Here is a 22,933-nt window from a genome sequence, read left to right as displayed (position 1 = left end):
CCATTTCCACATTTAGATGCCCTTTTCCATAGTTTGCAACTTTATTTGGAACACAAATATTTCAGGAAGAATTTAGAGCTTTTAAAAGGCATTCTGCCACTTTTTGCATAAATGTTTATTTTTTGCAACATTGAATTAATTATTTCTCTTGATTACTGAGTCTTTTTGGAGAGTCCCTTCAATGTGCATCCTAAATGAATGTCTCATTTGCCTCATCCTGGTTCTGACCCTGAGAAAGATACTCAAAAGGAATGGTTAGAAAGATAACGACAAAATTTTGTCCGAATTTTGTCATACAGACCAGGTTATTAAGCAAGGTAGATATTACGTATCTAAGTATATTGGACACCCAATAAGTGGATTGTCTCACTAATTTACGGAGAAAACCCACAGCTAAAAGTGTGGGTGGGTGGGGATACAAGAGAGACAACAAAGCATTTCAGACTGGGCACTTCCTTTTGCTGATCTTGATTCACAGAACTTGGAGTCTGCCCTTACACACAAGTTCAGGGCCATATGCCCCTGTTTGCAATGGATGGACAAGTGGTATATGCTGACTTAAACCTATCCAGGGGTTCTTGCCTTACAAGTTCATCACCCCCATCACTTCCTCAAGGTAGGTACCTTTAATTTTCCTTTTGGCCTTTGTTTTATCTTCCAGAGTTTCTTCTTGGATTTAGGATTTTAAATCACTGCTCTGAGGATGAGCAGCAGTCCTATATTTATGTTATGGTGGTGCAGCATAGTTTGTCTGTAGGTAACAGTAACTGTGCAGAAAAGCACAGACCTTATAGATATCATTTTTTATCAAGATATTAGTGTGGGGGCATGTGGGTGGCTCAGTCAGTTAAGTGTTTGCCTTCAGCTCCTGTCATGATCTTAAGGTCCTGGGATCGAACCCACCATCAAGGAGGCTGCTCAGTGAGGAACCTGCTTCTTCCAGTCCCCCTGCTTTTGCTCACTCACCCTCTCTGTCAAATAAATACAAAAATAAATCTTTTTTTTTTTTTAAAGACACTAGTGTGAACATAGAACATCACTTCTATTACTGAGCCTTAAAAACCAGGAAGAAATATTTTACACGTATAAACAAAGTAATATTTTTACAGACACATTACTACCTTGCTGTAATGGCAGTCTATATTATTCCAAATCCCTCCACAAAATACTAAGATTAAGTTCTAATGAATTCACTTCTATAGTATTTTTTCACAATGTAAAGTACAAGCTTAATGGTTAACATCCTTCCTTCTCCAAAGAGAAGGGGGAGAAAATTTCTGGAAGAAAATCATATTCAAGATCAAAGACTTCAATATAATTACAATGTGATAGTTTCTGACTTTGAAACTTGATACTGGAAAAGTATTACAGTTTAGGGATGCCTGGGTGGCTCAGTCAGTTAAGCCACTGCCTTCGGCTCAGGTCGTGATTCCAGGGTCCTGGGATCAAGTCCTGCCATCAAGCTCCTTGCTTGGCAGGAAGCCTGCTTCTCCCTCTGCCTGCTCTGCCTGCCACTTCCACCGCTTGTGTGCTCACTCTCACTCTCTCTGACAGATAAATAAACAAAATCTTAAAAAAAAAAGTATTACAGTTTAGAAGGAGATAAGCCATGAGACACTAGAGAATATCATTAATGAACGAGCTTATTTGATACTTGTTGAAATCAGCACTTTTCTGTGGCAGGGGAATAAAATGGGGAAGTGTAATGTGAAGTAATAGGTGAGGGATGCCATGATCTGGACATGGGTGAAAAAAGACTAGGAACTAGGCTGAAAATACATATGAAATTATCATGAATTTCTGAAATCTAACCAAATGTAATATTGGGATTTTTATCTAACCTGATATTCATTTCATGTTGTGCTAAGCATGTGGGCTATATCCTTTTAGGATGATTTGGTATAGGCTTGCAACTATTAAATTATCAATGTTCTAAATTGGGAAAAAAGGTTTAGGGATTACTAAATAAGTTTCACTATACTGTCCATATAGTGATTAAGGGAAATTGAACGATTTTGATAACTACAATTGGGATTTGGTTTAGCCACAGTTATTTTTTTATGGGACAGAGTAGGAGTTCTTTTACCCTATTTAGATCTAGCAAAAATGGAGAGAAAGGAAGATCGTGTTGAAAGGGAATGTCAGAAAAAAAGGAAGAGAAAAGAGGCAGGGAGATTTTCTTCAAAAGCTATTCTATGACCCCAAATCAGTGGGTCCAGAAAATTTGTCTAGTCTGATTATATTTTTATCCTACAAAATATCATCCTGAAAGTTAACCTAAAAAAGTAGAAAAAGCAAAATGTGTCATTAAAAACCATTGACCTGATACTACATTTGTTATGAAACCACTACTGAGCTTCTTGGCCAAATTTTTCAAGCTGTGGTTACTGTAAAATAGTAAGCACAAACAAAGGAGTCAGTAAAACCAGACAGAGATGTGATCATTGACCTATTTTGTCACAGCCAAGGCGTTTGGTCCCTTAGAAAAATATGCAAGGTGATGGCAAAATTCCTCTAGAGGTTATTCATTCATTCGAAAATAAGCACCTCCTATGTGCCAGGCATGCTATTGGTGCTGAGACTAAGCAGTAAACAAAACAGAGAAAAAGATTTTCCTTTATTACATTTATATTATACCACTATAAACACAGATAAACAAAGAACTAAGTATATGTAAAAAGTTCATATGATATTAAGTGCAACTGAGGAAATAAAAAATAGAAGAGGAATTTAGTTTTGGGGAAGGGGACTGTATCAAGTGGAATATTTACAGAAGGTGATAGCGAGGTGACACTGGAGTCAAGACCTGAAAGAAGTGTGGGATAAATATTTTTATTAGAAACTTACTCTCGTGATTTTTCCCTATAAATCCAAAACTTAAAAGATGTCTAGAACCAGGATGCCTGGGTGGCTCCATCGGTTAAGCATCTGCCTTTGGCTCAGGTCATGATCCCAGTGTCCTGAAATCAAGCTACCCCATCAGGAAGCCCACTTCTCCCCCTGCCTGCCGCTCCCCTTGTTTGTGCTCTCTTTCTGTCAAGTAAATAAATAAAATCTTTTTTAAAATTAAATAAAGATGTTGAGAACCAAAATATATTGATAAAGTTATGATTAATTTAGGCTCCCATTTCATTAATACAATCACAATTTCTGATGAACATGAGATATACAATATATTACGATTACAGAGAAATACAAATGTGTTTGATATTTTGTTAGAATATGCAATGTCGTAGACATAAGTTTGTGCTATGTTACATTCATTGAAATACTGAAAATAATATGCAGCTTCACAAAACACTCTTCCTTAATGTCATGCATCTGACTCAAGTTGGAGATAATTATTTTAGATAACAATAAAGTAGAGGAATCCATGTCTAAGAACAGAATTGTAGTATATCCCCGGAACCTAAAATGGTGCTTAACACAAAATAGAGCCTCAGTAGAGCTCTTTCTAAAATACCTTGACCGGATGAAGGCCATCCTTTTTAAACAAAGTCCTTTAACTTACTCCCTACAATAGGGTATGTCCTTCATTTTCACACCAGCGCTTGGCAATTTTCAAGCTTTTTCCACATCTATCCCACCTGATTATTACAGTGATCATTTGTCCATAAGACAAGCATAAATATTTCTGTTTTATCAATGAGCAAACTCTCAGCTGGATCTGACTGAGAATCCACCTCCTGGGACCCTAATATGGCTGATAAATGTTCTTCCCTGCTCCCAGCTCCCAACCTGAATCTGCCTATATGTGATCCAAAACGCCCTTGCTTTTTATACCAGATGTACTCAACTGGATTAACTGAGTGTATTTTCTTAACTTCTCAGACATCTGTCAAGGTTCATCTTGGCATCCGTTTGCTCTGAAACTTGGTTGTACTGCCATTATTGTTCTTACTTTGACTGTGATTGGGTTGAGTGTTTCAGGTAAGTGATTCAAGATCATTTGCTTCAGAATACTTATATTATTTCTATCACAAATACTAGAGTATCAACATCATTTGGCCACCACAGACTTAGTGAAAGACTAGTAAATAAAAACAATTACAAAACAACGTTTTACACAATGCTTGGCCCCAACCTCCTCTGCAAACTTTCGCCTTTCACATTTCTCTTCCTAATTGTTCTGATCATCTTCATGGGGTATTTCAGATGTGCTCCCAGAACCTGTAAATGATCACAATTGTAATAAAAACATGACAATGGCAAAAAGAAATAAAAATTTCCCCTATTTACAGTTTTTTAAGTGTTACTAAATTCCAGAATGCACTAGGCGATCTCTCCCATGGGGTAGGCATGATTATATTCATTTTGAAGATAAAAAAGCTTGGTCAGGAGTCTAAACAACTTAAGAGTAGATAGCAGGTAAGTCAGTGTCTGTGTGAGTTCACTGTTCCATGTGTTTTCTTGTTTGTTTGTTTGTTTGCATATGTATGCTGTGTTCTAACACATATGTTGTGTTCTAGACCCTTTGCTATGACATAACTATTGCTTTATCAGCCTTGCTGAGATAATACAGTCTCCTAACGTGATCAATATAACATATCCATTTCACCACATTCAGCATTTAATCTTCTTAATGGTTTCTCCTTACTTACTAGTGATACTCTTAAGACGAAACTCATCAATAGAGGAAAGCCAAGTGGATGTTCAAGAGAACAAGAATGAAACAAAAGGTAACTTGGTAGCTTGAACTTCCTAAAAATAATAGCCCATATTTGACAGATAGCAAACCTTACATTAAGGTGGCATTATTTTTCTCATTTTATGTTTGACAAAGCTGAGAAAAGGAAAGGATAAGCAAATTGTTTAGTCACCTAGTAAGAGGTGACAACGGAAATTACACCTGTGGCCAGACATCAAAGTCTATGATCTTAATCACCAGCTCATGGCCCCTCATGAGAAGTTGCTGCTAGAATATTCAATAATTAATAGTCAAATAACACATTAAAAAGTAAACTATGGGCTCACATGAAATATTTGATGATCTTAATGAGCATGTCAAAAAGTTAACTATTATCCTTTTTGGCCTGAAGTTAGCAAATAGATAATTTGGCAATAAGAAATTTTCCATAGAATTTGTCATTAATTTAGTGAAATCAATTATTATCTACCTTTCAGTTTGCATGTTGTTTAAAATAAACATTTTTTGGAAAACTACATATTGGAGTCAGACCTAGTGCTGAGTAGAAATTATTATTACAGGAAACTCAGGAATAGTTTTGACTTCTACCACCATCTGATTATGTGGACTTAAATTATTCTGTCAGTGCATTAAAAAGTAGGACGTGGCTGCTTAAATGACATTGATGGTCTTTCCCTATCCTAATATTCTATGATTCCACTGATGCTCAATATAACTGTAATTCCATTTATGCTCAATATAGTTCATGGTCGTGAATTTGCACTTCTTGATACCAGAATGAACAGTAAGTCTCAAAAACCTTAAATTATAATAAATTCATTTGTTGTTCTCACAGTGAGAATCAGAGACTTCTGTGCATTTACAATGACCTGTACATGTATGATTAGTCGTGGTGGGTGGAGACAGGATAGAAATATAACACTTACTTATTTCTTCTTTCTGTTTACCTCAGAGAAATCAAACCTGTTAAAGTGCCCAGGAGACTGGCATCTACTCCAAGAAAAATGCTTGTTTCTTTCCCATGCTCCCAACACTTGGAATGACAGTCTGACTGATTGTTCCACAAAAGAATCCAGTTTGCTGCTTATTCAAGATCAGGAAGAATTGGTAAATAATTAAATAAGATACCTTAGTAAAACTCAGCACTTTTTTCTAACCACACCAAGATCTTCTGGCTTTAGCCCAAATGTTCTATGCAGATAGAAGTAGCGAATTTGACTTCAGGAAGCTCACAGTCTGAGAGACTATACACAGGTATAAGCAAATAATTGAATATAATTTGATGCATACAACAATATGAGTATAAATGTAGACATAATAATATCACAAAGAAAGAATAATTAACTCTGATGGGGAGTTAGGAAAGATATCATAAACTAGGTACACTTGAACTCTGGTTTAGAGAACGAGTAGAAAAATGCAAACCATGAATAGCTAATGCCAATTCAATATTCAACCTTTTTTTTTTTTTCCATTTCATTGGTAGAAACTCATACAAAACTGGATAAATGAAAAGGGAATGCTATTTTGGATTGGATTAACATTATCAGAAAAGAAATGGAAGTGGATTAATGGCTCATTTTTAAATTCAAATGTGTGAGTATTAGACCAGCTAATTTGAATATTCACTGTACATCAGGTTTATATTTCACGATAGTAATACTGTTATGGAAGATCGAGTTTTGTGGTTTTAATTTAGTCTAGAAATTTTTAAGAGGTTCAGAATAGACTAAGATGAATGATGTTGAAGTTGGTTGGTTGAAAAGTTCCATATGTGAAAAGACATCATAGCAATATCTATTTTAATCTGCAAAAGGGTTTTAGAGGAGACAAGAAATAGACTAACTTTTTTGGGAGAGGCACATGAAATTAAACATCTCTAGCTGGTGGCTTTTAGCATGCAAAAATTTTTAAGTAGTGTTTTTCAAGTTGTGGGACAACATGCTTTGGTTGGTCACAATCAGCCGTGGAACAGTGAATATAAGAGGGAAAAACAAAGTAAATATCAGAGTGCAGATCCCAGACACACCAAAAGCTTACTGATTAACACATATTTTATATGCTATATATATTCTATATTGTATTCTTACAACAAGATAGAAAAAATAAAATGTTATTTAAAAATCATAAGAACAGAAACGACATTTACAGTAGTGTATTCTATTTATCCAAAAAGAAAAGCATAAACGTGAAAAATATATTCTATTTATCCAAAAAGAAATGCATAAAAGTATGTAGTCCAATCCCATGTTTGAGGGTCAGCTGTGTATTTTAACTAGTGGTGTAAAGGAGACAGTTATTTGAGGAAATGGGATTAATATGGCTTGATTAATGGGATTAATATGGCTTGATTAATATGAATTGATGCTGCACAGGTAAATTACATATTTTAACAGAATTCATGGTTAATTGTACAACAAGGGAAGAGTATTTTTTTTTCATCAGAAGCAAGAGCATGTAGGAATTCAATAATGTTCTGTAAAGAACTTTTTGATAGGGCACCTGGGTGGCTCAGTGGGTTAAAGCCTCTGCTCAGGGTCCTGGGACTGAGTCCTGTGTCAGGCTCTCTGCTCAGCAGGGAGCCTGTTTCCTTCTCTCTCTCTCTCTGCCCGCCTTTCTGCCTACTTGTGATCTCTCTCTCTGTCAAATAAATAAATAAAATCTTTAAAAAAAAAAACTTTTTGATAAATTTTTCAGAAGAGATATTATGTCACATTTTTAAGTCTTTGATTCAATCAAATTTGCATAAATTATAGTTAAAATTTTTTTACCATTCAAAAAACATGAGGAACATGAGGAAAAAACATGAAATTTAAAACACAGGAGCATGTTCAAGTTTATCAAAGCTGTAGTGATTATATGGAAAGTGTTAAGCATTGAAAAAAAGCTGGCTTCATTAGACCATTTTCACATTGTTTGACCCATGTTCTAAACTATTTTTTCAAATATGATTCTTTAAAATATTACTTTAAAGTAAGTGTTCTGGGAGGTGCAGTTGGCTAAGCATCTGACTCCTGGTTTCAGCTCAGGTCATGATCCCAGGGTCACGGGACAGACCCTCGTGTTGGGCTCTGTGCTCAGCAGAGTCTGCGTGGAATTCTCTCTCCCTCTGTCTCTCCCCCGTGTGCTCTCTCACTCTTTCTAAAATAAATAAATCTAAAATAAATAAATAATAAATAAATAAAGTGTCCTGAAAAGGTAAGCATACTCATTTTGTTAAATAAAATCTATCCTCACACCACATGTACACCACAAACACACACAGCAAAACATGCCAAAAACAACACCCACATACACCAAACACACATCACACATATACCACACACACCACACACAAAACGTACTCACTACACATATACAACACATATATACACCACATGTATTCTACACATATACCACACACACACAGAGCACAGAAACACACATAAAAATCTGTCCTCATATTTTTATATGCTTTCTGGGTATTATATCCTATACTTTACATATAAATGAAATTTTGATACTGACTTACTTCTAATTTTTAAGACATACAGTAAAGGTTAATTTTGGTTGATTCAATTTAACATATGTGTACTTATTTTACTGAGGTTCATAATGAAATTGGAAAACACACTGAAGTGTCTCTGAGCAGAAATATAAGTGGATGAATTAAATTCAGCTGAACATTCCATTTTACTCTGGAATAAAAATGATGCTTTGAGTAAGATGGTGGTGATCAGATAAATGTAGAAGGTATCGGGTTATAGTAGAAAAAGCATCAGATTCTGCCTTCATTTTAACTGTCAGCCTGGCTTGCTGGTACAGAGAAAAATAGAGAGTGATTATAATTTTTCTCACAGGACTGTTTAGGGATTAAATGAGATAAGGTTAGAGAACCAATCTGAGATCTGGTCAAAGAAAGCTTGGGAAGCCATTAATAGCCTTTTGGAAAGACAGTCATTGGCCTGGCCATCTGAGCATTAAAAAAGATATCTTGAAAGCTGAAGAAGGGATCAAAAAGATAGAAGAAATAAAACATGGTGGACTTCGGCAATAGCCCTGTTGAGAGAAGTTCATAATTTGACAAAAGTGTCAGACACTAGGGAAGAATCAGATTGACCACTGAGGACCAAGGAACTGCATGAAAAAATGCAATGAAGTAACAAAGAAAAGCTGTGACAGAACCCTGTCCACAGCCACCACTCCACTTGGTTTGAAACACATACGTGAGTCTTGAACTCACCCCATTCCTGGCACCTGACCCTAATGCTGCCTATTCCACTGTTGATTCTACTCTCTCACCCTCACCAGCAGTGAACCCCAAACCTCCTGTTTGTTGGAACTAATGGCATATTGGAGCACACACCCTCCAACCTCTGTCTGGAATGGGAAAAAAAGGAAACTTCTGACCACATGCCACACAAAGAAAGCGTCTTTTCCTAGCTGCGTCCATCTGTAGACCCTGTATGTTCCTCACTCACTGCATACTTAATACATTTACTTTACATTTACATTTACTTTTAAGCATTGTCATACTTTCACATGTGCCATCTCAATGTCTCCCCCAAATATTAGTGGTTATGTCCTGTATATTTAAGAAAATTGAAGTTCAGTAAAGAAAATTTCACATGATATGTTAATGATAGAATAAGGATAAGAAGAGAATCCCAGTTTCCAAAGCTTGTCTTCTTTGTATATATTGTTATGAAGCTTCTTGTTAAAGGAGATGCTTTTCCAGTGAAGATGAACTTGCAAGTTCCAAAGATAGATAGAGCTTTAAATTAAAGGTTTATTTCAGGGTTCCTTGGTGGCTCAGATCTCAGGGTCATGGAATTGAGCCCCATGTCCAGCCCAGAGTTGAGTCCCACATCAGGTTCCACACTCAACATGGAGTCTGCTTGGGAGTTTCTCTCCCTCTCCCTCTGCTCCTCCCCCTATTTGTGCTCTAAATAAATAAATAAATGAAATATTTTTTTGAAAAATTTTATACCATTATATTTGTGATTGTGTACTTATGCTATACGTAATAATTTAGCATCCCATTGTTGCCTGAAATTTACAGGAGACACTGGCTACATGAAGAGAATTGATTATGTGCCAAAATCCGAAACACTAAGGGAAGCTTTTCTTTTGCTCCACAGATTACAAATTACTGGTTCTACTCAAGAAAGCAGCTGTGTTTTCATCTCACAGACAGGAATTGTTTCTGACTACTGTGACACAGAAAATCGATGGATCTGCCAAAAAGAACTAAAACCTGTCAGAAATAAAGTATGTTCTGAGTCTTGACTATACATCCCCTCTCAATTTCTTTACTCTCCATTACATGTCTCTGCAATTTCAACTATATAGACAGCTAAACTGGCCTAGATGTGTATTTAGTAATGCAAAGTGTACAAATACTCAGAATTCTAAAACTATTGTGGATCTTACAGAAGTTCATGTCTAATCTGCTCATTAAATGAACGAGGAAACAAATATATGGGGAAAACATGTATCATTTTTTAAAAAGATTTTATTTATTTATTTGACAGAAAGAAAGAGACCGCAAGAGAGGAAACACAAGCAGGGGAAGAGGGAGAGAGAGAAGCAGGCTTCCTGCTGGGCAGAGAGCCAAATGCAGGGCTCCATCCCAGGACACTGGGATCATGACCTGAGCCAAAGGCAGACACTCAACCGATTGAGCCACCCAGCTGCCCCAACATGTATCATTTTTAAGATACAGTGATTTTCTATGGAAAGAAGCCCAGAACAACTGAGAGAAATGGTTTCCAGTCCTGACATATATGTGTGTCCTTCATCAATTTCCTCTATGCCTGAGCTCACCTCTTGAATAGTTTTAGTAAAAGATTACTAAAGTCCTGTGAATATTTCATAGTCTATGATTTTTCATATCATTACACAACTGGATTGGGGCAGAACATTGACTTAAGTCCATTCTGTTGACTCTGATAGAATCTCATAACCAAAAAATCTCAGAAAGGGATCTACACTCTTCCCGCCCTTCCAAGGTTTTTCACATTTTTTCTCATTACTTCTCTGTTTTCCATGTCTCCTTTCTATGGCTCACATTCATGCTGCAAGAAATAGGCAATTAAATTTTCCATTATTTAATGGAAAATAAATGTTTTTTTTTTCAAAAAAAGGGAAATGTTTATTCAGATAAATATCATGAGTGTTAACTTTTTTAAAAAACATACCACATCTTCTATGGAGATCTAATAAATAATAATACTGGAGACTTTTAATAAAATTTCTGGAAAATAGATATATACTTACTCTAATAATTCAATGCTAATTTGAATTATATAAATTCAAGTACATACTATGATGACCAAAATAATATTTCACTTTGTTTTCCGTAATGATTTATAATACTTGTTAATATACAATTTTAAATATGTCAAAAACCCAAAGTATAATTCATTTGTGTAAGTTAGGAAATAAATTACTTAGATTTTGAAGTGTTTGGCACTTTTGAAGAAGAGACCTGTAAAGAACAGAAATCTGGAAAAAAAATGTGTTTCTGTAATTGACCCTTGAAATGATGTTCAGTGCAACTTTTTTTTTTTAAGATTTTATTTATTATTTGACAGAGACACAGCAGAGAGAGGAAACATAAGTAGGGGGAATGGGGGAGGGAAAAGCAGGCTTCCCACCAAGCAGGGAGCCCAATGCCCGGCTTGATCTCAGGACCCTAGGATCCCAGGAACCTAGGATCATGACCTGAGCCGAAGGCAGATACTTAACAACTGAGCCACCCAGGCGCCCCTCAGTGCAACTTTCCAAAGAGAATCAGGGTACGTTTCTCTAAAACCATCCAGTTAATCCAGAATTCATTCCAAACATGGATCTATTCCTTCTCTTACACTTGTTAGATCCCAAATGAAGTGTTCCTAAGGGACACGTCTGTAAGAAAATTTTACAATGAAACTGACTCCAAAAAGTTAGTTTCTGTCACCAGGATTTTCTACTGCAGTATCAGATGATCAATTAAATTTATCATTGGATAGGATACCAGAGATCATCTCTGAGACTCAAACTAGGAAGGTGCAGCTCCCTGTGAAAAGCATGTCTAACCATATTCCAAGCACAAAAAAATATTAGATCTACTATGGTGAGTGCTATGAATTGTGTAAGACTGATGAATCACAGACCTGTACCTCTGAAACAAATAACACATTATATGTTAATCTAAGAAAATTTTTTTTAAAAATTAGATCTAAGAAACAATTCTGGTTACAGTACTTGAGTCAGTGTTTATTGACATAAACTAACTGCTACTCTAAAACATGTACCAAATACTTGGTGCATCATTCAAGATCTGCCATCTACACTTCCACTATGTGGCCCATAAGCTCTGTGTGCAGGCTCCTTACCGATCTCCAAATCCCTCCTGACGTTGTATGATTTCAAAGTATAATACGTGTTGTCCCATGAATGTGAGGTCCTCTTTTCACACATCTTCATGCTTTGACTAGAAAAACCAGAGTAGTTGCGGATGGCTTAAATCAAATGTTAATTCCTTTCTGGATGTTTCCTCAACTTCTCTGTCTCCCCCAATTTGTAATTTATTTCTCTTTACTTTTCCAAAATATAATTATATTTCTTCTTTGCTATATTATAAGAATTGCTTTTATGTTTCTCAGGCTGGTTCCACAGCTCTCCTGGCTAACGCTGCACAAGTACCAAGACAGAACAATGAAAAGAAGTAAAGGAAATCCCTGACTTGTTTTAATATCGTGAGCTAAGCTGAGTAATGGCACAGTGTAGTCTATTCATGTCGCAGTAGATGGACCTTGAGGCTGGACCAGTGAGATTCCTTCTCTTTATTTTCTCCACCATGACTTGGAGATTTGAAGACCGTTTTTGGAGATTTGCTTCCGTTTTACTTCCTGTCCGCTCATTTCACAGCCTGCTGCTATAGGGGCAGTGCATGGTAAAAAGTAGTTTTCGTGGTATCTTATAAGACTGATGAATCACAGGCCGGTACCTCTGAAACCAATCATACATTAATGTTAATTAATTGAATTTAAATTTTGAAAAAAATTTTAAGAGGTTCTTGCGCAAAAACCCTTATGGTGGAAAAAAACCTAAAAATAAGGTATTCTTGATGCATTAGCTTAGCTTTTTTTTTTTTTTTAAGATTTTATTTATTTATTTGAGAGAGAGCATGAGCAAGGAGAAGGTCAGAGGGAGAAGCAGACTCCACATGGAGCTAGGAGCCTGATGCAGGACCTGATCCCAGGACTCCGGGATCATGACCTGAGCCGAAGGCAGTCGTCCAACCAACTGAGCCACCCAGGCGTCCCTAGCTTAGCTTTTTTAAAAGTCATTGTTTCCAATGCCCAGATGTGTAGGCAGCCAGGCCCGAGATTCTTTTGCTTTGTTAAGTAACCTACTCTTGCACTTCCCTTGTTTGCCGCGGACTCCATTCTGCCACCTTGTGGACTTAACTGGTTTGGGTTGTGGTTTCCTGGCTGGGCTTGTTCTGCTCCAACCAAGCAAAAGTAGAACAAAGGAAAAAAAAACACCTGAAACTGATGTTTGTGTCAAGTGTACTCGAATAAAAATAAAATAAAATAAATAAAATTAAATTAAATAATTAAAGAATTTTGCCATGGAGAAATGATACAAACAAACAATAAATAGTACTATATCAGGAAAGTTTTTTCCATTCTGTCCCATTGCAATGCCTTATTTCTTTTGTAACACGTGAAATGGGGTAATTATTTTGTTTATCTGATTATTGTTTTGTTATTGTTATTCTGGTAGGCCAACTCTTGATCATGCATGGCTCAGGTCATATTTCCCAGGGTTCTGGGATCGAGCCCCATGTGGGGTTCTATGCTCAGCAGCAAGTCTGCTTGAGGATTCTCTCTCCTTCTCCCTCTGCCCCAACTCATGCATGCTCTAACTCTCTCTCTCTCTCTCTCAAAGTAAATAACTTCCTCTCAAAATCTTTTAAGAAAATTATGAACTCTGTGAGAGGAAGGACCTATGTAGCATTATTAAACAATGTGTGGTTCTGGCACATAGTAAGTTCTCAGTAAGTATTTCCTGCACAAATAAGTTATTATACAATCATATTTGTTGATTGAATGGGCTTGCCAAGATGGTCCTTGCTTGGGGTCTCTAATGTGACTGAAGTGAGATGGTGATGGGGACTGGCGTTATCTCAAAGCAAAGCTTTCCTCACCAACATCTGTGGTTACTGATTAGAACTGTTGCCTCAAACCTCATCAGGGTGGATGGCTGAGTTAAAGCAACAGTTTTTCTAAAAAGACCATTTTTCAAATAATAATAAAAGCAGTACAGAATGACTTGTCAGCATTTAGGAAGTGACCCACTGATAGAGCTGGAACCAAATCTGATCTCACAAGTATATGAAGGTGATTGCGTATCTACCTCTCCATCTACCCCAACACAATCTAGTGGGGCCCTTTCAAAACAAACATTTGAACACTGTATACTCGAGAGTGTGCTTTGGATCTATCATTTGTGATTCATGGGAAGTTTTCAAATATTCAATAACTTTAGGAAATAGGTAACTACTTCATGGCTACAAATTCCCAGACAAAGACATTCAGTAAGCATAATCTCTAAATGTACTTCCAATTCTACTAAAACAGCTCTCCAGATAGCTTGTTTTCTTCTCCAGGTTTGTATTCAGATACTTTTACTCATTAGTAATGATTCTTCAGGCTGAAAGCACGAAAGGCAGTACCCCAATTATTACACATTATTTCAACTTTTTTTTTTTTTTTAGGTTTTATTTATTTGTTTGACACAGAGCAACACAGTGAGAGAGGGAACACAAGGAGGGAGAGTGGGAGAGGGAGAAGCAGCCTTCCAGTCTCTGAGCTGGGAGCCTGATGCAGAGCTCAATCCCACAACCCTGGAATCATGACCTGAGCCAGAGGCAGAAGCCCAACGACTGAGCCACCCAGGTGCCCCTATTTCAACTTCTTGTTTGGTGCTAATGAAATTACAGGGTGATTTAAATGAATGATTCGTTTGCACATGAAGCGATTTTTGCCAACCAGCAATGGAGGGGTGAATCCCTTCATCACCGTGAGCTCCTCAGTCACAGTGACCTCTGCCTGTCTCTTCACTGATGTGTCCCAAGAACCTAGAAAGATGCCAGGCAGGTACTCAGCGAATACTGAATGAATGATGATTTAAAAAGAAAAATAAATATTCTATGTCAGTTTATTTCGTAAGTAATTGTAAGTAGTTAAGAAAACAATGTTGCAAGGGGCACCTGGATGGCTCAGTCGGGTAAACACCTGCTTTCAGCTCAGGTCATGATCCCAGGATCCTGCGGTGGAGCCCGGAGTTGGGCTCCTTGCTTAGCAGGGACCCTGCTTCTCCCTCTCCCTCTGCCCATCTCCCTACTCATGGGTGTATGTGTGCGTGCATGTGTGTGCGCGTGTGTGTATGCATGCGCATGCGTGTGTGTTCCCTCTCAGATAAATAAATAAAATCTTTTAAAAATGATGTTTCAAGAGCATACAGCATTTGGGATGAGGATGCCTTTGTTTGTGCTGTTTTTCCGAGTGAATGCCCTTCTTTTCTCTGAACCTGTTGGGAATGTTGAGTATTTTTAAGACTCAATTACGTTCTACCTTAGATAAAGCACCTTGTGATTGTTTGAGCTGCAGGAGATGCTGATTTCTGTGAAATCTTATAGCACTTTCAGGTTTGGTCACATACTTGTGTTAAATTTATTATCAATTCCCTTATTTCTCAATTTTGTTATTATGCTAAGACAAATACAGTCTTTAGAGTCATTCATTGTATTTCTTTTAAAATTTTCACACTACATAGCGTATAATTGAGCGACTTCTGGCTTATCAATATTCTTTCCTGAATTAGCATCCATTGGAGTTATCAGACAGAGACAAAAGCAACCCAGAGGAAGAATTGCTAAAACAAACCAAAATAATATCCAAAATTTCTAACCAATCAAATCAGAGCAAGCAAGTCAGCAGCAAATTATTATTAAATTTTTCAGATTTAATTAATGGAATTATACAATGCTAAAACTGATTTATACTAGAAACAATAAGTACAAGTACAACTGTACTTGCTACCAGAGTCAGTTAGGTTTTCTAACATGACAGATCACCTCAAAACTCATGGCTTAAAACTTGATTTAGTTTTACTTATGAGATCAATGGTTAGCTGGAAGTTTCTACTGATCTGATCTTAGTTCAGTTGATGTTGCCTGGGCTCACTCATGAACCTTTGGGCTACTGACCAAGCATCTGAAGGCTGACTGGGCTGGGGGACCCTAGTTACCTGTGAGGCGATTGGCTCACTGTCCACTTGGCCAGCAGGTTCAGGCATTTCTTATTTTCCATCAGGTTATCTCAAGTTATTCAGATGGTGGCTAGAAGAGTTCCAAGAGGTAGAGGGGCCTAGGCTTGCCAGTAGACTCTGTCACTCTCCCCACGTTTTGTTAGACAAATCCAGTCAAAAAACTAGCCCAGTTCAAGGAGTGGGGATAGTAGACTTCTGATCTTAATGGGAGGAGGTGCCAAGTACCCCTACAAAGGGCATGGATACAATGGAGGAGCAGAGAAGCAGGACTGGTGCTATTTCTTTTTACTCAATTTACATATAACCCTTCAAAATGATTTCTAGTTGTACCATACTTTACACAGTGTATATGCAGAAATTTCTTCTGTTAATTGGGATATCAGTTCTAGATGTCCAAGAGGCGTTTTCCAATGGAAGGATTCAACAATTCTATGACTTTATCCCCCAAAATTAGAGGGGGGGAGATAAAAGGGACTTTCAATCAATAAAATTTGTCAGTCAGTTCGAAAACATGTTTTTCCTATGAAATGGACTTTAGTTTCAAGGGGGGATAGAGTTGCAAATAGTTTGATAACAGTGGATATGATAGAAGAGGGACGATCTGGTTGCTTTGGAAGCTACCAGAAAACAGTAAAAAGACACCAGCCTCCTGGGTACAGCTGTCAGAATGTTAGTGAGGGTCATGAACAAAATGAATTGGTGCATGCAGTCTGAGAAAGATGAAATGCACAAGATAATTGATTCAGAGCCAGCTCTATTTCCTTCTCCCATCAAAGAAATTTATCGTTTAAATCTTTCCAGATCTTTACCATATGTCCTGTTGCCCACTGCCTCTTCATCCCTCTTAGCTTTGTTGCTTTACTCTCTCCACGTTGCTTACATATGGGACGGCAATGCATAGGAGCAGAAGAGGAAAATCGGCTCTGGTGAACTGTCTCTATAGTAACAATTACAGAAATCTAGTGTATGTACATACGCTTTCAGAAATACCTATCCATGTGCTACAAACAGATAAGTGCCCACGAATACTTTATGGCATCTGCAATCATACTTGTATATATCTTACAAGGGACTATGTTTCCTTCTCCACAGGAAACTTGTCAGAGCAACAATGTCAGCGGGGTTTATCAGGCACTGGCTTCCAGGGTCAATGTCTCTGAGGACTAAGATGCAAGTAGTTCATTATTAGATATTTACCATATTCAAGTTGAACCAAAAAGAGAAAGGACTTTTTTTTTTTTTTAACAGCTGGAAAGAAAGTGAAAGATCCCTGAGTCTAACTTTTTATTCCATTTTACATGTGAAAGCTACTTATAGTTGACTTGGATAAGTCACAGATTAAGCATTAATTGAGCCAGGACTAAAAACTAGATTTCTCCCAATCAGTCCTTGCTTCTTTCTATTTCTGTGTCTCTTCCACTTTCCAGCATGCCCATGTGAATGTTAACTTCTCAGTTTTAAGTGTGAATTTTCTCTGTGATTCTTACCTCCGAGATTTTTACACATTTCTCTATTGAAGATATTGTGTTAGGAAGTACGCTTTTCTGGAAGCTCCTTTCACTGCAGAAGCGTCCGTATGAAAATTCAAAAGTGAGTCTACCGCCACCTTGTGACCATCGTGTGCAGCTGCAACAGTAAAAATGCAGTTTGGGGGGCACCTGCGTGACTCAATAGGTTAAGCCTCTGACTTTTGGTCTCGGTCAGGTCATGACGTCAGGGTCCTGGAATGGAGCACAGTTGGGCTCTGGGCTGAGCACAGAGTCTACTTGTCCCTCTCCCTCGCTCCTGTCCCTCCTAGTGCGCGCGCGCTCTTGCTATCTCTCATAAATAAATAAAATCTTTAAAAATTAAAGAAATAAAAATGCAGTTTCCAGAGGGAAAGTTTCATATTTACAAAAAAAGTTCAATAAACATCAGTATTTTCCTTACCTAGATCTAACACTTAATACAACTTTTCCATGTGAACTTTACCTCTCTTTTGCTTTTTTTTTTTTTTTTGCAATAACCAAGAAGCCTTTTAATTAATATAAAAACTGACTCACTTAAAAATACCTGAAAGGATGCACACCAAAATGTTATTAGTGGTTACATTATTTGAAAGGTGAAATAGGTGATTTAGTGATCACTTCAGCATTTTACAATTTTCTACAAAGAATATGAATTATCTGTGAAAAAAATATTTAAAGCTAATGACAAAGAGCCAGATATTAGTTTACTGAAAAAGCCACTTCTATCTCAAGATTAGCATGATGAGCAACTTCTTAATTAAATGGTTTGTACTTAGAGAAAGAACAAAGAAGTAAACCCTACCAAGGAGTCTTCATCCTAATTCAACTCAGGACACAAATGGTTTTTTAAAAAACGCACCTATTAAAAATACCACATTTTAACCTTTCTGAGGATTAAATGAAAGCAACACCGATTAAAGTACCTGGTAAACAGAAGGCACCTAATAAATGTTGATTCTCAAACTGAATGACTTTGCCAGTGCCAAATAAAAGTAACAAATACACCCAGATGCAACTACTGTGTAAGAAACAACTGTAGATTATTTCACAGATCCTTTTAATGAATTATTATTTCATTCTTAAGACAACATTCTTTAACTGTTAGCCAAAGATTGCTTTCAAAATAAGGCACTGAAACAGATGCATAATACCGTATTTTCAACACAATGAACATAAGGAAAAGTGTTCTGAGTGAAAAAAAAGTCTATAAAATAAAATAAGACCAGTTTTACAGCCAGCATAATGCATACTAATTTAACTATTAAATCAGAATCTGTAAAACCAGAAATGTACTTCTTATATCAGCCTAAACAATGATTTTCAAGAGACTGATGAGTTTTGAAACAACTACGTAGGTCAAACTGTATTCCACACCTAAAATGTTTTGATTATTTTCAAGTTTGCCTTCCCTCACCAAATTCAATTTGTATCTTCTAACATCAGTATGTTTTACATAATCCACACACTGAATTAACAACCTTTCAGTTTTCTATTTTTAAGGTAGAAAGCTTTAACGAATTATTCTCATTTTGAAAACCTCTGAGAGTATTATTCACATTAACAAAGGTGTTCACAGTTACAGAAATGAAGTATTGCTGATGATGGGTCTTTCTCCATAGGAATTTCTCACTGGGGTATATTTTACATGTACACACAAGAAAACCTCCTATGTATATTCTGGATAGATAATTAAAAACTGGAAAATCCACAAAGGAGGTTTTTTTATAGGTACGAGAAAGTATTTCCAATGAGAAGCCCTTTGACAGAAATATATGGAGAATCACATAGACTATGCAAATTAAAATATACAAAGCTTCATGATAGGCCTATAGGAAACCTTTTCTTACAGACTCTTGAAAAATATATTAACCATCATCATATTTTTATATCTGAAAGAGTTCACTGATGTTTACCATCCCCTCATTTTAAGAATACCGTTGTATTTCACTGGAGTGGCTCTACTACAGCCGTAAACATTGTGATAGTACTTTCTGTTATCTGTTCACTTCTGAAAGTAAATGACAAAAGGAAAAGGCTCTCCTTTGCCTTTCCTCTCTTCCTGATAAAAAGATAAGCCTCTACCACATGGAAGGCTGCGAGCTAGAAAAGGAAGCAGTCTTGTTAGGGACCCGAACACAAGACGCAGCTGACAAACCGGGTCATCTAGTTGTGTGTATTTCCCTTTCGTTATTCATGAGCTTCTAATGAAAATCTCATTTAAATGTTCCAGCCTCAGAAGAGGCTGCCTGGAGAAGAGGAGTACAGGTTTATACCATGATTAAGAGTTAAAGGGCAACAGTCTAAGAACCAACCATGGGAGAGAAAGGATTAAACCTAAAAGGTCCAAAAGTCCCATTTGAGTGGAGAGTCTTCTTCCACTGTTCCTGGTGAAACACGCAGGTTTATTTTCTTAGGGTGGAGGCACAGTGAAGGAATGGTTCTTCTACTACATACCTAAAAATCACTTGAGATCTTGCAAATGCAGAGATCTGGGACCCATCCCAGATACCGTGAATCAGAATGTGTGTGGCAGATGCTTGGAACAGATACTCTGAAGTGTTTCCCTAGTGATTCTTACACTAAGACTCGAGAATCACTGTAAACTGCTTTGTAAGAATGGTTCTTGCAGGAGGTCCCTAAGTCAAACTGTTTTCATAACCAAACTAAGACATTATTTGCCCCCACTTCTCTCGTGAATATACAGCAGCATTTACCAGAGGCCACACGATGTGCAACATCCAACAGAATGAAAGCTGAAGCAGATACAAGAGTCCATCTGTCTTCTCTAAGTCAGATGGTAAAGACAGTTGCAAAAAATGGAATACAATGCCACTTTACTCACTGAATTTTTTAGAAAATGCATTTTCAATAAAATGTGGTTTTATGTTAACGTGCTTATTATTTTTAATGAATAAATATTTTATAATTTATTTTCAGTATCATATATATAACCCACATAAACAAAAGGTCTCAGGACCAAAAAGTCTGAGAACTGCTCTTCCAGCAGATACCCAGTGCCCTGTGAACATTACTGCTGATAGGTATGGCTACTTAGTTCCTTGGCACATTCAATGTAAATTCTGCTTTAAATAAGATTCAATAGGGAATTTGCAAAAAAAACTTCTTAAACTTATCTTCAGGCATGGGAATTCAATCTGACAGTGAAATATAGAAGTCTAACCAGTTTGAATTAAAAGACTAAGATACAAAACATGTTTTCCTTAGTGGCATCAGAATGTAATAAATAATCCTTTAATATATACCCAGGTTGGCTCTGATATATATGGAATTGAAAGCCATACTTTATCTGATGCAGTTAAAAAATATTAAATAGCAATGTGTCAACACAAGCATTAGATTCTAAGTGAGTGGTAGCAAATGAAAGGCTAACTCAAAAATGTTAGCTAAAAACAAATCCCTAATTTTCAAAAGAAAACAAAATAACGGCTGAACTAGGGTTCCTGCATAGAAAAGAAATTTTTAAAAATTACACTTCTTGAAAATGTCAAAATGTGAGTAGGCAGATTAATACTGACATTATACTAAGCTGCAGTTTTATTCTTAAAATACATTTTAGATACTGTGCCAAATGAGTATATTTCACCATTAGAAAGTAAAAATTGAGAACATTTTGAGGTTCAGGCATAGCTCTGGTGAAAGCAGTTCCTTCCAGCCTTCTGACTGTATCTCAGTGTAAAATCATTACACTGATGTTTTAACCTGCCATGTAAATTTCTTAATATATTGTCATTTCAAAAATCTGAGACAGCTAACATCTGAACATACCGCTGCTGTTTGGGAGTATCTGAATGAATGGTGCCGTGATTACATTTGCTAATTTATACACATTAAGATTCTATACGATATATAGTGATTTAATATACCTTATTGTTGAATAACTAACTGGTATTTGAAAATAAGTGTAGTTTTCTTTCTGAGCAGCTTTTTGGGAAAAGTGCACTGAATATAGTTTCCAGTCATGGTTCACTTTCCTAACTTGTACTTATTTAAAAATCTTCTCATCAGGAGGGAGTTAAATAGTGCTCGAACCAAAAGTCCAGTGAATCTCACTTCCTTTCCCTCATTTTGGTTTGGATGTTCATTTACAACCATCATTTCTCTGCAAACTTTCCACTCAGTGTATCAAAAATCAATGTTATGAAAGTTCTCTAAAAGGTTCAGCGGTTTTTTGGAGTCTCTGAATGATTACAGCATTCTGTAATTCTGCTTCTTCCAATGTGAGTGTTTCATCTAGCAATTTGAGGAAAGGAAGAGCTGTGGCCAGGGAAAAGGGAGGACTTCTTTGAGATCCTTGGTATTTTTCGATGAAGTCTTTGATGTGGCTTATCCTGTGAGAAATGTTAAATTTCTGGACAATCCTTTTTCCATTGGCTAACCAGATCTGTACATTAGTGATGGGTTCCAGATTGTTTAGTTGAACGGATAAATTATTTTTATTCTCAACTTCGATACTCTTTGCCTTAGAAACAATTTTTGGTGTGGCACTTCCTAGTCTGTGACCCTGTCCTGAGAAGGGCTGGAATACAGGCTTCGTTGACATACATACTTCATTTTTTTTGTCTTCAACTTTAACATCCACCTCCTCTTTATCAAAAATTCCCTGTAATTCCAAAGGTAACTCCCCTTTTTTGATGGAGTTCAGAAACTGCTGACTTGCACCATCAGAGTAACTTCTGAAATCATCATTGACTGTGAATCCATTTTTCCATAATTTTATACTTATATCCACCTGTTTTTTCTGTTCAGTGGGAGACATGCATTTGGCACCAACCTTCTCAGCTTCCTCAAAAAGGCTGTCAACAAAATATTCACAATTTCTTTGTCGATCATCACTAAGAGGTTGGTTGTCAGATCCTGTTTCACAAACCCATTCTTCTTTTATACTTTCGAGATTATCTACTTCTTTCATTCTCTTGCCTTACTCTGGGCGCGGCCGCTGGAGGGGGCCGCGCCGCGCTGTCGCCTCCCGGCCTGGTCCTCGGTTCGCTCCGGGGCCGCGGGCGCCACCGCCGCTGCCGGGCCGGAGCCCCTCCTCTTTTGCTTTTTATTACCCTCTTTTCTGAATGATTTGAAAGTAAGTTGCACACAATAGAAATTGATCTATGCAAATTAAAAATGATTTAATGTATATTCTAAGATATATTTTGTATCCAAATTTTCCCAAAATGTTTTTAGAACCCCTTCCTTTTTCCTTAAAAAAAATAAATAAATAAATAATAAAATCCTGGTTTAAAGGGATACCTATTCTGTTTACTCTACTACCATACATATCTTTTCAACAAAATGTCTCAATCTGTAAAATACTGTTTCTCAGTGTTACATGTGAGTGCTATATGACTTTTAAAATCATCCCCACTTCGTTTATTTTTTTGTTTTGTTTGTTTCAGAGATGAGATAGGAGCTCTGAGAGATGTTGGCGAGCTATCACTTTTTTCTAAAAGTCTTTTCTGAA

At 36.8% G+C, this 22,933-nt stretch overlaps 2 protein-coding genes across 2 annotated transcripts; one reads left to right on the top strand and one right to left on the bottom strand.

Moving 5' to 3' along the window:
- The first annotated feature begins 441 nt into the window (after positions 1 to 441).
- On the top strand, positions 442 to 10,012 carry KLRB1 (killer cell lectin like receptor B1). Its single transcript, XM_032345601.1, has 6 exons — positions 442 to 616; positions 3,832 to 3,930; positions 4,605 to 4,679; positions 5,601 to 5,755; positions 6,135 to 6,244; positions 9,769 to 10,012. The coding sequence occupies exons 1-6, from the start codon at positions 517 to 519 to the stop codon at positions 9,914 to 9,916; spliced, it is 687 nt and encodes a 228-aa protein (XP_032201492.1). The 5' UTR covers positions 442 to 516; the 3' UTR covers positions 9,917 to 10,012.
- An 8,013-nt stretch (positions 10,013 to 18,025) lies between these two features.
- On the bottom strand, positions 18,026 to 22,503 carry LOC116593235 (UBX domain-containing protein 2A). The gene has a single exon (XM_032347210.1). The coding sequence runs from the start codon at positions 22,388 to 22,390 to the stop codon at positions 21,617 to 21,619; it is 774 nt and encodes a 257-aa protein (XP_032203101.1). The 5' UTR covers positions 22,391 to 22,503; the 3' UTR covers positions 18,026 to 21,616.
- Between the last annotated feature and the right edge of the window lie 430 nt (positions 22,504 to 22,933).

The sequence above is a fragment of the Mustela erminea genome, chromosome 6 (assembly GCF_009829155.1).
Source record: "Mustela erminea isolate mMusErm1 chromosome 6, mMusErm1.Pri, whole genome shotgun sequence".
Lineage (NCBI taxonomy): Eukaryota > Metazoa > Chordata > Mammalia > Carnivora > Mustelidae > Mustela > Mustela erminea.
Note: the sequence above shows the minus strand (reverse complement) of the source record. Positions and strands in the feature narration are given on the sequence as shown.